This window comes from Micropterus salmoides, unplaced genomic scaffold (assembly GCF_014851395.1).
Source record: "Micropterus salmoides isolate LMB-PRFRI ecotype aquatic unplaced genomic scaffold, ASM1485139v1 Ms_hic_scaffold_6, whole genome shotgun sequence".
In the NCBI taxonomy this organism is placed as follows: domain Eukaryota; kingdom Metazoa; phylum Chordata; class Actinopteri; order Centrarchiformes; family Centrarchidae; genus Micropterus; species Micropterus salmoides.
Window position 1 is genome coordinate 32,302,011 of NW_024044348.1, and position 15,478 is coordinate 32,317,488.

Here is a 15,478-nt window from a genome sequence, read left to right on the forward strand (position 1 = left end):
TTTCATTTAATTGTGATGATTAAAACTCGCAACTAATGAAAATCCCAAATTCAGTATCTCCGAAAAAAAGGATTTTTTGAAATGTTGGCCAACTGAAAAGTATGAGCGTGTACAGCACTCAGTTGGGGCTCCTTTTGCCTGAACTACTGCAGCAATGCGGCGTGGCATGGAGTCGATCAGTCTGTGGCACTGCTCAGGTGTTGTGGCCTTCAGCTCTTCTGCATTGTTGGGTCTGGCATATCGCATCTTCCTCTTCACAATACCCCATAGATTTTCTATAGGGTTAAGGTCAGGCGAGTTTGCTGGCCAATTAAGAACAGGGATACCATGATCCTTAAACCAGGTACTGGTAGCTTTGGCACTGTGTGCAGGTGCCAAGTCCTGCTGGAAAATGAAATCTGCATCTCCATAAAGTTGGTCAGCAGCAGGAAGCATGAAGTGCTCTAAAACTTCCTGGTAGACGGCTGCGTTGACCTTGGACCTCAGAAAACACAGTGGACCAACACCAGCAGATGACATGACACCCCAAACCATCACTGACTGTGGAAACTTTACACTGGACTTCAAGCAACGTGGATTCTGTGCCTCTCCTCTCTTCCTCCAGACTCTGGGACCTTGATTTCCAAAGGAAATGCAAAATTTACTTTCACCACTCAGCAGCAGTCCAGTCCTTTCTGTCTTTAGCCCAGGCAAGATGCTTCTGACGCTGTGTCTTGTTCAAGAGTGGCTTGACACAAGGAATGCGACAGCTGAAACCCATGTCTTGCATACGTCTGTGCGTGGTGGTTCTTGAAGCACTGACTCCAGCTGCAGTCCACTCTTTGTGAATCTCCCCTACATTTTTGAATGGGTTTTGTTTCACAATCCTCTCCAGGGTGCGGTTATCCCTACTGCTTGTACACTTTTTTCCTTCCCTTCGCCTCTCTATTAATGTGCTTGGACACAGAGCTCTGTGAACAGCCAGCCTCTTTAGCAATGAGCTTTTGTGTCTTGCCCTCCCTGTGCAAGGTGTCAATGGTCGTCTTTTGGACAGCTGTCAAGTCAGCAGTCTTCACCATGATTGTGTAGCCTACAGAACTAGACTGAGAGACCATTTAAAGGCCTTTGCAGGTGTTTTGAGTTAATTAGCTGATTAGAGTGTGGCACCAGGTGTCTTCAATATTGAACCTTTTCACAATATTCTAATTTTCAGAGATACTGATTTTGGGGTTTTCATTAGTTGTCAGTTATAATCATCAAAATTAAAAGGAATGAACACTTAATATATGGAATATATCAGTCTGTGTGGAATGAATGTATACATTATACAAGTTTCACTTTTTGAATGGAATTACTGAAATAAAATCAACTTTTTGATGATATTCTAATTATATGACCAGCACCTGTAATATAGAGATGATTGATTGTGTATAAGGATGCACGTGAACGCAGCTTAACAAGCAGCAGAACTTCCTGGTCTGTCCACTCCCACTGCTCTCCACACTCACAACTGTAATTATAAACTGTTAAGATTTTTATCTTTTAATGATGTCTCATTTTAGTCAGAATGTCAGTTATTTTGGTGTTTTTAGTCTATGAAATCTGTGGACTACACTAACACTCATAAGCTCAACAGCACTAATGATGAATGATGGAAAGTGAAAAATACCTTTCATTGCAAAATGCCATAATACTCGTCCTAACACGTTGTATAAGGATGTGGTCCTATATTGCCCAATAGGCAAAGACATTCACGGTCATTGATTAAGGTTTATTTTACTTTCTGACAACTGTAAGCCCATTCTCAAAACAACTGCTCAGTTTCATGATATTGTGAACGAATAAACCAATCAAGCATGACAAATTTCCAAAAGGTTTCATATGTCTACAAAATAGTCCTACTGCTTTTTATCATGCCAACTGTTTCTTGTAAACACAATAAGCTCTTGCTCACATTCAGTATATTTATTTTGTTTCTGCATGGAGACAGGCCTTCAACTTCTTCTTCTGTGATTAATCCATATATCCTCCATTATGACAACAATCACATTTCCCCCTTAAATTATGAAGTAGCTTCCCTTCAGATAAACTTAAATTACTTTGACATAATTGATACCCACACCACATACAAAAACTTCTCTTTTTATACTCTTCACACATGATCATGTGGGTATTTCAACGTTGCTTTGAAGCCACATTTATTACAGTTACTTACAGAATTTCAGCTCATTAGTTCCCCTGTCTTCGTCTGCTCCATGTACTACACTTTTCCTCTACCATCTATACTTGTGCCATCATTTGTCTCTTTACTGCTCATCTGACTGTAGTTGAGGTATTCAAATGCAAGAGTCTGGATTGTTTTGTCTTGATCAGAACTCCTCCTCTGCGTTCCGACAGCGGGATTGTTTGAGCAGGGTCAGGCGGGCTAGCACCTCGGCCACAGACAGTTCTCCATGGACTTTGTTGTCCCTCGTGCGCACATTGACGCAATTAGTCATCTTCTCCTTCTCTCCGACCACTGCCAAGACATGAGAAGACACAACAGCTTGACATGGGCCAAGTCACACCATACACACACACGCAGCTACCCTGACACATTCCCCGCTCTGTGATGCTGCATTCAACAACAGTGGGTGGTTAACCAGCTTGGAGGTCCATTTGCTTTAAATTCAACCAATTAAGAATGTTTATTTTGACTCATAATTCTAATGGGCTAGTATACTGACAACCACACAGCCAAAAAGGACCATAGTTTAAGCCCAAAACTATGTTACAGTCCCCTCCAAAAGTATTGGAATAGTAAGGCAAATTCCTTTGTTTTTGTTGTTCACGTAAGACATTTGGGTTTAAGATCAAAAGATGAGTATGAGACAAGAGTTCAGCCCTCATTTCCTGGTATTCACATCTAGATGTATTAAACAGCTCAGGACATACCACCGTTTGTATTAGACCACAGCATTCTTAGGGGAGCAAAGGTAATGGAACAAATAATACCACCCTTTGAACCCACCCATTTTTGAAGTGAGCAAAACTAGTGGAACATGTGACTGACAGATGTTTCTTGTTGCCCAGGTGTTGCCTTTTAGGTTGACTGTCTCTAGCTCTGCATGACTGGTCTAAGTTTTCATCCTTGGTTCAAACCTATAAAGACTGCATTTCCTGTTAAAGAGGATAAACCAACATGAAGACCAGAGAGCTGTCTATGGGAGAAAAGCAAGCCATTGTCAAGCTGAGAAAAGAAGGAAAATCGACCAGAGCCATTGGACAAACATTGGGCATAGCAAGCACAACAATTTGAAATGTCCTGAAAAAGAAAGAAACTAATGGTGTACTGAGCAACAGACGTCCAACAGGTCGGCCAAGGAAAACAACAGTAGTTGATGACAGAAATATGGTGAGAGCTGTGAAGAAAAGCCCCAAAACATCAGTAAGTGACATCACTAACGACCTCCACAGTGCAGGGGTGAAGGTATCACAATCTACTGTTGGAAGAAGACTCAGAGAGCAGAAATATAGAGGCCACACCACAAGATGCAAACCACTCATCAGCAGGAAGAATCGCAAGGCCAGAGTGAAATTTGCAAAGTACAGAGATGAGCCACAAAAGTTCTGCAACACAATCTTATGGACTGATGAGACCAAGATTAATCTCTAGCAAAGTGATGGAAAGGCCAAAGTGTGGAGAAAGAAAGGAACTGCTTATGATCTGAAGCATACAAGCTCATCTGTGAAGCCTGGTGGAGGTAATGTCATGGCTTGGGCGTGCATGGCTGCTTCTGAAACAGGCTCATTAATATTTATTGATGATGTAACTGATGATGGTAGCAGCCGAATAAGTTCAGAAGTGTACAGAAACATTTTGTCTGCCAATTTACGGAGAAATGCATTGAAGCTAATCGGGAGGAAGTTTATCATGCAGCAGGACAATGAGCCAAAGCACACTGGCAACAAAACAAAGGACTTCATCAGGGGGAAAAAGTGGAAGGTTTTAGACTGGCCAAGTCAGTCACCTGACCTGAACCCAACAGAGCTGCATTTCACCTCCTTAAGAGGAAACTGAAGGGAGAAACACCCTGAAACAAACAAGAACTGAAACAAGCTGCGGTAAAAGCCTGGAATAACATCACAAATGAAGAATGCAACAGTTTGGTGATGTCGATGGGTCAAAGGCTTGAGGCAGTTATCGCAAGCAAGGGTTATACCACCAAATATTAAATGTTTTTTACTTTAAGATTATTTGTTCCATTACCTTTGCTCTCCTAAGAATGCTGTGGTCTAATACAAACGGTGGTATGTCCTGAGTTGTTTAACACATCTAGATGTGAATACCAGGAAATAAAAGCTGAAATTCTGAACTCTTGTCTCATACTCATCTTTTGATCTTAAACCCAAATGTCTTCAGTGAACAACAAAAACAAAGGAATTTGCCTTACCGTTGCAATACTTTTGGAGGGGACTGTATGTCTAGTAAAGTATTTGGCAGAAGTCGATAATAAACATGACTTTCGGAGGATGGACTTAAATGTGAAATAATTGGTACAGTCCTTTCATTAAACTTGCTTCACTGATGCGGTTTTCCTGAACCTTAAGTTTTGGTATGGTGTGTTCCTTTAAACTTCCAGAAACTGAAAGTAAATTTATCTTAAAAATACAATTATACTGTGATTAAAATGTTGTTGGAATGATTAATTAAATATACTTTTGAAGTGATTGCAGGCAACTCCGAAAGCAGCAAATATGGGGTGAAGATGCTCACGAATTAGTTGTGTGACAGTGCTTCCAAATTACATAGGGCAGTGCATTTTCTCACCAAGAATGAAGTTATATTGGGCCAACTGAGCGTTACGGATTTTCTTGTTTAGAAGACAGCTGGAGTCTAGGTCAGCATCTGCCATGAAACCAGCTTCTGTAAACTGCTTACACACCTGACGGGTTTTAAAAAAACAACAAAAAAAAAACATTCATGAATATACAGTTCACGAGCATTACAAACCTGAATAACACAGATAACAACTGTCTGCATTCTTACTTAATTGTGGTCAAGATAGGGAAGTGGAAGACATACCCTCTTGGCATAATCCTCACAGGAGGGGTTTACAGGCACTAACATGACCTGACGTGGAGAGATCCACAGAGGCCTGGTGGAAGGATAGACACACTCATGAAACTTTAACATTACCACCAACATTTCTCCCTGACAAACAGGAACTACGGGGGAAATAATTATGGTATGGGGATGTGGAAATTATGACAAAAGCAAAGAGGACACTAGTGGTTAAACTGTTACCAACAATTACAGCGGGTAGTTTGGCATTTCAACAGATGGCACTCATAATAAGTCAAAACTATTTTATTTTAACACAATATACCTGAAATAATGACAATGCTGAAACATCACTGAACGTACAAGACCGATCAAAGCGCTGGGCCATATCAGCATCATTTTTAACTTCACAAATGTAAGTACTACCAGAAAGCGCCTCACCATTTCCCTGCATAGTTCTCTGTGAGAATAGCAATCATCCTCTCTACTGAGCCCAAGATGGCGCGATGGATGATGACTGGTCGGGCTTTGTCATCACCATCCTTCCTGTAAGACATTGCATCAAAAAGATAAAAAAGGGTTCCTGTGAAATGTGTGTATCATTCTACTGATCTACAAAGCCACCCCCTTCTATTTCCATATGTAAAACAGGACTGAGTGGACTAATGCACAAACTATAAAGACTATTAATTCCCCGCTGTCTATTGCTGTGTAGCAGTGGTTCTTAAAGTGGGGTTCGGGGACCCCCAGGATCCTTCAGGGGGCTCCAGGGGCTACCCAGTAAAAAGGGGAATAATTGATTTTCGTTTTAATTCAATCCGTAAGTTACACAACGACACAATGTATGACTCCATGGGTTTCATATACTTTCTGTAATAAAACATCTAAAAAGCAAAAATCTTATCAGATGGAGAACCCAGGGACAAAATATTACCAAATGGGGGTCAGATTGTGGGTCCTTGATGTGAAAAAGTTTGAGAACCGCTGCTGTATAGGATGTGCATTGTTTACAATTGAAGTTCCTGGTGGGGTTATAAATTGTGTTCGTTCAAATTTGAATGCAAAATTGCATGGAACACAGTGCGCAAGCTACGACATCTTATTCAGCAGGGGATTAACATGTAATCTTTGGTGCAGTAAAGCACACAGACTCAGTGGTGTGTCATTGTTTTGACTAGGTGACTCACCCCACAAAGGTCAAGTTGAAGCGGATTGGCAGCTGGAAGTCCAGCTGAATGGTTGCACACTGGTGGTAGCGTCCAATTGCATCTTTGATCTTAATGTCAATCTGCAACAGCACAGAAAGAATAAAAGTACTTTTCAGACCTCAAAGGATTAAATTGATTTTGCATCGGCAGGAAACATCAAGAAATGTTCTAACCTTCGGACCATAAAAAGCACCGTCTCCAGGGTTGAGTTTCCATGGCTCCCCAAACTCATTCAGGCTGTTCTCCAGTTGCTGTCAAACATGATGTATAGGTCAACATATGATTTCAGACTAAACAATGAAAAGCAATTACGGTAAAGCAGGCCAGTTATTTCCATCTAAAATTTGCCACTGCCAAACGCAAGTGATGCCCTTTGCAACTTACTACCGGACAAAATGAGTAATAGAAATCAAGTCAAACAAATGAGTAATTTATTTTATTGACAACACACCTCCTACATAAATTCAAGGAACTTCACAATGACTCACAGACCTGATACTACTGTGCACACCAGGAACGAGCTCTTTCATCAACAGTGCCAAGTAAGTGTCAACATGAGCATTCATTTGCCACACCTTTTGTTTTTTGCATTTTATATTGTATGACACCAAAGCAGTGTGTCTCATACTTGCAAGACGAAGTCAGATCTTCTGCTGAGTATTTATCAGAATTCAGCTGCTGGCTGGAATTAATTTTCCCACCATAAATTATAACTACCAAGTATGGTGCGGTTTACCTTCTCAGCCTGGTTCCACACAGCGATGTCGCCGAGATACTTGTCTGGACGAGTGGACAGGTGAAGCTGGAAGGAGAATCCGAACACATCGTAAACACAGCGGAGGAAGTCAAGACAGCCCTTCATCTCTGACTCGATCTGTAAAAAAAAAATGAATCACAGTGAGTACTTGTTTCTCCGCAGGTCCAAAGACCTAGAAAATTATATGTATAACAACTCTAAATGCTGAAAACTACTGATGTGGTCACCTGATCCATGGTGCAGAAAATGTGAGCATCATCCTGCTGGAAACGCCGTACTCTGGTCAGCCCAGTTAGTGTTCCTGACAGCTCATTTCTGTGGAGGACCCCGAAGTCTGCCAGCCTCAGAGGGAGCTCCCTCCATGAGCGAGGCTTGTGGCTGAACATCAGACTACAGGACAACCACACAGCAGGAAATCAAATGACACGCATTAAACACTGTGTGTACTATTTGATTTACATTATTTGGGAAACACTTCAAATATTCGCTCTAAATTTACCAGTGCCCGGGGCAGTTCATGGGCTTGAGTGCAAAGATGTCGTCTTCCACAGGGAATGAGAACATGTTTTCGCTGTAGTGTTGCCAGTGGCCAGATGTCTCCCATAGTTTGCTGTTATAGATGTTGGGAGAGGCTACTTCCTGAAAGCCTCTTCTCCAGTACTCATCCTAGAAAAACCAACAAAACCACATAAACAAGCAAAACCCACTACTACTACTACTACTACTCCACAGGTACTTCACTGAGCAGAGATGAATCATGACATCTGGCAAGAATCTCAAGCTTCTGCAAAATAAATCAGATCCTGTGGCTTTTATTTATCTTTATTTTCTTTATTTGTTTTTCCTAAACACCACATCTTCTGTCCAGTTGAGCTGTTTAGCAGCCAACAGTTGAAAGTATCTGTTGTTGTGAGATGTCAACTGTGAATAGGTGGAACTGATATAATAATATATATTTCCAATATAAAATAAATAAAATAAATAAATAAATACAGTTCATGCTCAGTCAGCTTCTCCTGAATAAACTCAATTTAACATGAGAGATACAAAAACCTGAATGTCATGTGACAACTGACTGTGTGCAGTGACTTATCACGGGTAAACGTTTTAGCGATATGTTGTAGGAAATGCATAGCTTGTTACTGCCCTCCCTCCCCAACACAGTAACAGATTGAAGTGATGTGATAATGATCTTGCACCATTTCTGCGCTATGTATGTGACGTCTCCTTGGCTTGGTCTGGTGTGTAGGTGTGTGATGTGAAAGTCTTCAAGATGTTAACACATCTCTTCGAGTTCCTGTACAGCCAATGAGCTTGGCAAAAGAGTTCAAGTCATTCTGAAATCTAAAGTTTGCTAAACCTTGGGCAAGGCTACTGTCTGCTCTTAACTGAGAACTGCTGCCCAATCTAGAGATCATTCACAGCGCTGCTGACAAGCTCATTATGGCCCACAATCTGAAAATCTTGACATTTTTGGCACCGACTTTATGATGTTCAGTGTGTTACGTATGTGGTGTTTGACTGAAACAGCTCAGACCATATTTCAGACTGGATAAAGTCAGGTCAAGCTTTTCTGAGGCTCTCAGCAGAATTTGAACTGACTAACCTGAACTAAACTATTCAGGTCACTGTTATACGCACAGCTCATCTTTGAACTCCTTGTTTTGCAGAATTTAACGGTTTGTGGGCTGCATATCAATTAGCTGGCAATCACTAAGTACTGGAAATGTTGAGCATAGCCTGAGCCTTGTGGACTTGTGGGTTGAGAGTGCTTCTAAATGTTGCATTTCAGAATCCCTGGAGTACTTCTTTTTGATAGTATAAACACTATATGAATACTGATTTGATTTGTGGATTTTAAAACTCAAATGGTGTTCAGTGATCTTGACAAAACTTCCTCAAGTGATCCCAAAAGAATTTTTAAAAACTTATAAACAAGATGACAAAATAATTCCTCTAATGACAATAAGTATTTTGTAATTACCAACAAAAGCTTATTATGATAAAGCAATATTTTTTACTAAACAAAGCATGTTATTTTCCAAAAAAAACATTTTTAAACTATCTGAAAACAAATGTCCTCTCTAGCATAGTGTAGCACAGGAGACATGCAATAAAGGCTTGACCTCAAAATCTATATATCTATCTCTATACTGAACAAAATTATAAATGCAACACTTTTGCCCCCATTCATCCTGAGCTGAACTCAAAGATCTAAGACTTTCTCTAGGCCAATTTCTCTCAATTATTGTTCACAAATCTGTCAAAATCTGTGTTAATGTGTAGTTCCATCACACAGCACAATATTGCACTGCGTGAGACAAATGGTGGTACTTTTGTGTACATAGAGAAAGTCTCAGATCTTTGAGTTCAGCTCATGATGAATGGGAGCAAAAACAAAGCGTTGCATTTATAATTTTGTTAAGTGTGCACACACACACACACACACACACACGTGAATTTTTGATGTAAAATAGAACAAAACTTGGCAAATATACTGTAAATAAAAGGAGGAACTGATAGGCCACCACTCCTACCCTGATGAACTCTGTGAGTGTGTTGTAGATGAAGGCTCCGCGTGGCATGAAGAAACAACTGCCAGGGCTGAGATCATGGAAGAAGAAAAGCTCCTGGTCCTGTGAAGCAGACAAAGATAACTTTTGAATGACTTGTCCTTTTTATCTGCAGGTACAAGCAGCAAGAAAATCTCCTCCATACACAGCAGGGAGTTATGTAGTCATCACACACCACACCATCTGTCAATGATGTGGGGAAAAAAGCTCAATGGGCAGCACGGGCTTGGTGTGCCCTGGAAGCTGGAAAGCAGGACAGTGTTTCCTTGCAAGACTGTGAACACATATCTTATTCATTTCCCCTTTAAAAAACTAAAATACATTAGTATGTGGGTGTCAGCAGCAGGTCCTGTGGTTCCTGTAACAGCACTAAATGGTAAACAGTATAAATTTTACCAGCATTGACACAAGATGTCTCCTCTCCATTCTTTCATTCATTTTGAGCTACAATCGTTAATGAAAACAAATTGCATTTTGAGATTCACTGCAAAGATCCAACAGAATAAATACTAGAATGATGATACTGCTTTGTCAAATGCATTTTGATTTGAAAACTTTGTAGGCTTTGAGGCTTTGTAACTGAAATGTCTTGCAATGTAAGCCACCTATTTCAAGAAAACATGCTCAATTACAGACTATTCAAAAATGTAAGTAAACTGAATTGTGGGATTAGATGTCTGGCACCTGAGGCGTGTTTCAGAAAAGCACAACTTTTTGTGAATAACCCGTTTTGATAAAGCCGAACACACAAATGCAATCAATCAGTATCATAAAGGGAACTCCAACTTAATCTCGTTATACAACCCTGTGTTGTAAATGATAAATAGATCTTCCTTTCATCATAAAGCCGACCCTGAGCTAACGAAATCAGACTGAAAAAGTAAATTCAACTCTGAAGAACTAACTTTGAAAACACAGACAAAACTGTGATGTTTGTTGCCACGAGCAGCACATTATGAATGTATAATATTTAGACTAAAATATTACAGCAAAAAACAAAACCAAATCACTGTAATAAATAAAACAAAATTTAACTTCGGCAGCTCAGACTTGGACACATGTAGAGATAAACACAGCTCCACTATGCTCCTGTTAGTCGAGTTTGTTGCTGCACTCTGCTCGTAATCATTACAGTGTGGGTTCAAAGCCAACATAAATAATGTGAACTTGCTTTGCAATAATAAATACTGAATGTGAATGCTTACATGAATATGTATAAAATAGAAACACGCCTTTAAACTTTTTGCAAGCAAATAAGATTATTAGTATTTTCTAGAAACCGAAGTACACAGTGTTACTTGGTTTGGAAAAGTAACATAACAGCCTGTATATGGGGGGAATATGTTCAGATTGGCTGCCTGGTCTTTTGTTTGTTTAACAAATGGATTTCTGGGTGTCTGTCCCTTTTCATTTTATTTAAGACTCATAAAAGATATGAGCTCACATTTTAGGAACGTGCAGCTTTTGTCAAAATGTGATCAATTTGACATGAATGACATGATGATTACGGTGCAGGAGTAAAGAGGAAACTTCAGGAAGGAACAGTGTGTTTTTGTCTGACAGATTTAATTGTAACAGTGGTTAAACCTTAGATGACGCTAAGCACCAAAACAGACCTGAACAGGACCAGGCTAGTCTGTAAGGATAGGTTCCCATGGCAACTTAGGTCCGACTTATTAAAATACCCTCTGTGAAACAGAATTTTTAGCATTAATTACTAACATTACACCAGGTTATAAAAACACCCCTCTAAAGATCATTTTTATTATCGACATAACAGGACTAGAGATTTTCAAAGTGTTATATTTTCCCGACGCCCTGTGCAAATGATGAGGGTCGGCTTGGGATCATGCCACAGAGCACCATCTTTAAAACAACATGCCACTTTTGTCACCTCCCTCTAACTGGCTTCAACAGCAAAAGCTTGACTCTCATTTAATATGGAATTGTGTTGTTATCACTGCTGATTGAGGTGCTGCCGTCTGGGTCTCCCATGCTGGGAAACCAGCTGGGGTGCTCAGATGACTCTGTTGTGAGCGTGCAATATGAAGAAACACAGTGCCCTCTCTGGTAGAAAGCAGCAACACACAATATAAAGTAAAAAATGTTTTTTTCGTGTCCATGTTGGTCCTGAATATTGAGCACTAGTTTTGCACTGAAGCATTTTTGATAATGCCAACTGGGTAACACTAGAAATATTTTACTTTACTTAACCTCTACGTACTGTTGTATTCTGTATATTTTTGCATGTGTTTTTATAGTTCATGTTTGAGCGGACACGTTGTTCTTGGTCCAGGTTCATTTTAGGGTTTCGCCACATCTAAAAAACCCCACAAACCTAGAGACTCTCACGAGGGAAAACTCCTTCAAAAACCTCAAAAGGAGATGTGTCAGCCATCATGTTACACAATAACCAAAATTCACTTTGTACTGGGTTTCAGATTCCAGCTCTAGGCCTCAGCCAGCTGGGTGGGCTTGAACATGACTGCCTACAGTGACTCACTTTGCCAATCTTGCGATGGTCTCTATTCTTGGCCTCCTCCTGAAAACGTTCCCACTCCTTCAGCATCTTTGAGTCTGGGAAGGAAATCCCATAGATCCTCTGCAGAGTCTCCATGTCGGAGCGTCCCTCCCAGTAGGTTGAAGAGTTCTGATGACAGAGGTGGAAAAGAGTGAAGATTTTTACTCATTAATACAAGATTACCTTTCTAGAAAACATTCATAAATATTTTTATAACAAAAAGGTCTAATTAAAACTATTGTTATCGGAGAACAGGTTAAATGGATTTTGGACATTAAAAAAAAACAATAGACTCTGTGTGTTTTCCCACATACCTTGTAGATCTTCATAGCTTTGATCTTGCCTGTATGTCTGACATGGGGACCTCTGCACAGGTCAATCAAGGGCCCACATCTAACCAGGTTTTAAAAAAATACAAAACAGTTAGCTTACAAAGTACTAAGACCCAAAAAGAACTAACCCATCCTCTTAAAATAAAAGCTATAATTAATATTCTTTCTTTTAAGCAACTTACCTATAGACTGTAGTAGTGGGGGTAGTGACTTTCTCATTCAGAATGCGGCACTTGAATTTGTTGTACTGAAAAAGATACAAACACAAGTCAATTTGGGCAGAAGGAACATTTTGCATACACACGTTTATCGCGATTTAAAGATTTCACTGTGTTTTTCCCCCCATGCATGCAAATAACAATACGACTAGGCACAAATGTAGCAACCAGGCTATGTCTGTTTTCTCATTAGTGAAAAGAGTTTGTGAAACAGTAGTAGTGCAGGACAAAAGCTCCTCACACATATGTGAACATTTAAAAAATGTCATAATTTATTCTTCCACACAAGCAGGGTATCTCAGGCTGACAGCAGATGCCAGCTCTCACTCACCTTAAACATCTTCAACAGTGTCTCCTTGCTGATCTCAAGCCTCTCAAATGGCTGTTTTTCCTTCACCACAGCCTTACACAAAGTCTCCAGGTCCCCAAACTCAGCACTGGACACTCCCCTGGAAAAGGAAACATGTTCAGTTCAATATCGTTAGCACGCATGGTCAGTGCTGCTCTGACAAGTATCATGATGTTTCTGTAATGACCCAATTGTTTTTGACATGATGATTCTCTTCCTTTCTGCTGTAGGCACTCATTTTGCCCCAAGAAAGCAAACAAATCAATAATGTGTTTTTATAAAAGCAATTAAATACATGATTAACACTGGTAAATATACACTTTTTTTTTTTTTTTTTTTTAACAAGAAATCATGTCTGAAAAGTATGATATTTCAGAAAAATCCACATGGATAAGAAAAGCTGTCCAGAGCAGAGAAGACAGAAAAAATTGCTTACTTCTGTCCATCCAGGAACATGTCATAGTAGAAACCATTCTCAATGGGGGGTCCATAACACAAACAGCCTCCATAAAAGTGCTCCATTGCCTCCCCAAGAATGTGAGCACTTGAATGCCAATATACCTAGGACATGAGGAGGAAAAATAACCTCTTTAAAAAAGTAAAAACAGTTCAGTCAAATTAAAGCAGGTATGTTGTTTGGACGCTGTGGCTTGAACCTTTTTAGTACCTCAGACTGAGGTGGTATTTTATTTTTTATTAAGTAAGTAGTAAGTACTCACAGCCTGAGCATCCTCATTGTCAAAGCGCAAGATCTCAAGAGAGCAGTCCTGCTCGAGAGGTCTGTCCAGGTCCCAAAGCTCCCCATTCACCCGAGAAATCACAGCGTTGTCAGCCAGGCCCTGGCTGAAAGAAAAGAAAAGTGCAACATGGTTGCCTCAGAAAAGCGGTCTCCAAATTTAACAGAGTGATTTATGTTATTACAATGAGATGCGCTCATATTGGAAGTATTTTGTAGGTACGTACCGGTAATTCAATATACTGATCATATTGGCAGCAATCAATTGAATGTACAATTGTAGACTGAACAGTAGTGGTTCCGGCCAGCTATTTAAGTACTAACCTGATGTCACAAGCCAACTGGTATGGCGTGGTGAGCCAAGCCTTGCCCGTCACCTTACGTCCGTCCGGCAGCTCCACAGTAATGGGCTTGCTGTCTGCAGCTTTCTTTGCCAGCAGGGCATCACTCTCCTTCTTCAGCACCTCGTAGAGGCGGAGGCGCTCTGCGATGTATCCAGGCCAGGGCTTCAGCTACAGCAAATTATAAATAAATAAATAAATAATTATTTTATTTATATATATATAAAAACACAAGCTTTGGGAAATTCTTTTAGGAAAATTCTGGTATGTCCAGAGCTTTGCATGTTGTTTTATCATGCCAACAATCCAAGTATTAATATTTCACATCTCAACTTTTGTTAAAGCAGTGACTATAGCGAAAAAAAATTTTGTTGTTTGTGAAAAAACTTATTTATAACATAAAAGTTAGTTAGTTATATGTCCCTGTTGGTACACTGGGTGACCAGGGGAGAACAATAACTTCAGTGTCCTGTGCTTTTTTATATTATTAATCACCTCTTTCACACATCCACCTGCTTGTCCCTTCTCCTGCTTCTTATCCTTCTTGTTCCTGTCACCTGGTTTGGTGTCAGATGTTGCCACCTGTCCAGAAACAGAAACAGAGGGGTGTGTGAGTCTTTTGTCTTCCAATAGGCTCTTATCACTTTTTCCAGTACTTCTGAGTCACGTTATCAGCCTATTACTAATGTCAGTGAACATGTTCAGTATTCAAAGCGTGCACACACTGTGACACAGAGTGTGGCAGCTATTTCTGGAAATGAGGTGGTAGAGTTTGTCATTTGGCTTCACTGGAGGCCCACTACTCTTAACAAGACTACTACTCAGCTCCTCGTCATATTACAAACGAAACTATTTAAACTGATTAACACTGACTGTCCCAGTCTTTATTACAACCTTATTATCACTTTGGTTGTTTGTCTGCGGCTCTTTGCTGGTGTTTTTCTCCGGCGCTTTGCCACACTTCACTCCTGGTTGTCTCTTGCCCTGCGCCTCCTCCAACGCCAGCTCCGCCCGCAGACCCCGCCGGAGGTGCACAAGCCGGTACCGGAGCTTCTCATTCTCGGTCCGCAGGCTCTCCAGCTCTGGTGAGACCCTCGCACCACCGGCAGCATCCAGACCTCGGCTTAATCCATCCCGGAGAATGGAGATTTCATTGGTGAGGAGCCGAATTTGCTCCTCCTGAGAAGCCAAGCGTGCAGCCAGGCACTCCGCCATCTTTAAAAACCCACCATACAAACGCGCATGAAAGATGACTTCCGGTGGAGGTTTTTGAAAATAAAACTACCCACAAGCAAGCACCCAGAACAAGAATCCCCATACAGTAATTTACCTTTTTTATACAGTTTATGAGTTGAACATGAAATTATATCAATACGCTGTTCAACATTTTAAAAACTCAAATTTGAATAATTATATTGCT

General features: G+C 40.4%; 1 protein-coding gene across 1 annotated transcript; it reads right to left on the reverse strand.

The window, feature by feature from the left end:
- Positions 1-1,929: 1,929 nt before the first annotated feature.
- tars3 (threonyl-tRNA synthetase 3) lies at positions 1,930-15,298 on the reverse strand. Its single transcript, XM_038702302.1, has 19 exons — positions 14,953-15,298; positions 14,554-14,640; positions 14,042-14,229; positions 13,701-13,824; positions 13,418-13,542; positions 12,964-13,081; positions 12,597-12,661; positions 12,397-12,475; positions 12,065-12,211; positions 9,526-9,624; positions 7,488-7,654; positions 7,216-7,378; positions 6,968-7,105; positions 6,405-6,482; positions 6,211-6,311; positions 5,465-5,569; positions 5,045-5,117; positions 4,790-4,904; positions 1,930-2,497 (listed from the first exon to the last, which is right to left on the reverse strand). The coding sequence occupies exons 1-19, from the start codon at positions 15,271-15,273 to the stop codon at positions 2,349-2,351; spliced, it is 2,442 nt and encodes an 813-aa protein (XP_038558230.1). The 5' UTR covers positions 15,274-15,298; the 3' UTR covers positions 1,930-2,348.
- Positions 15,299-15,478: the final 180 nt, after the last annotated feature.

Bases quoted from the DNA above. Each gene is read 5' to 3' on its own strand.
- tars3 (XM_038702302.1), bottom strand. From the start codon at position 15,273: ATGGCGGAGTGCCTGGCTGCACGCTTGGCTTCTCAGGAGGAGCAAATT. The intron at 13,082-13,417 runs GTAAGCAATTTT...TTCCTTTTCCAG, and splicing joins ATGTTCCTGGATGGACAGAA to GGGAGTGTCCAGTGCTGAGT. The intron at 9,625-12,064 runs GTGAGTCACTGT...TCTGCTTCACAG, and splicing joins ACCATCGCAAGATTGGCAAA to GACCAGGAGCTTTTCTTCTT.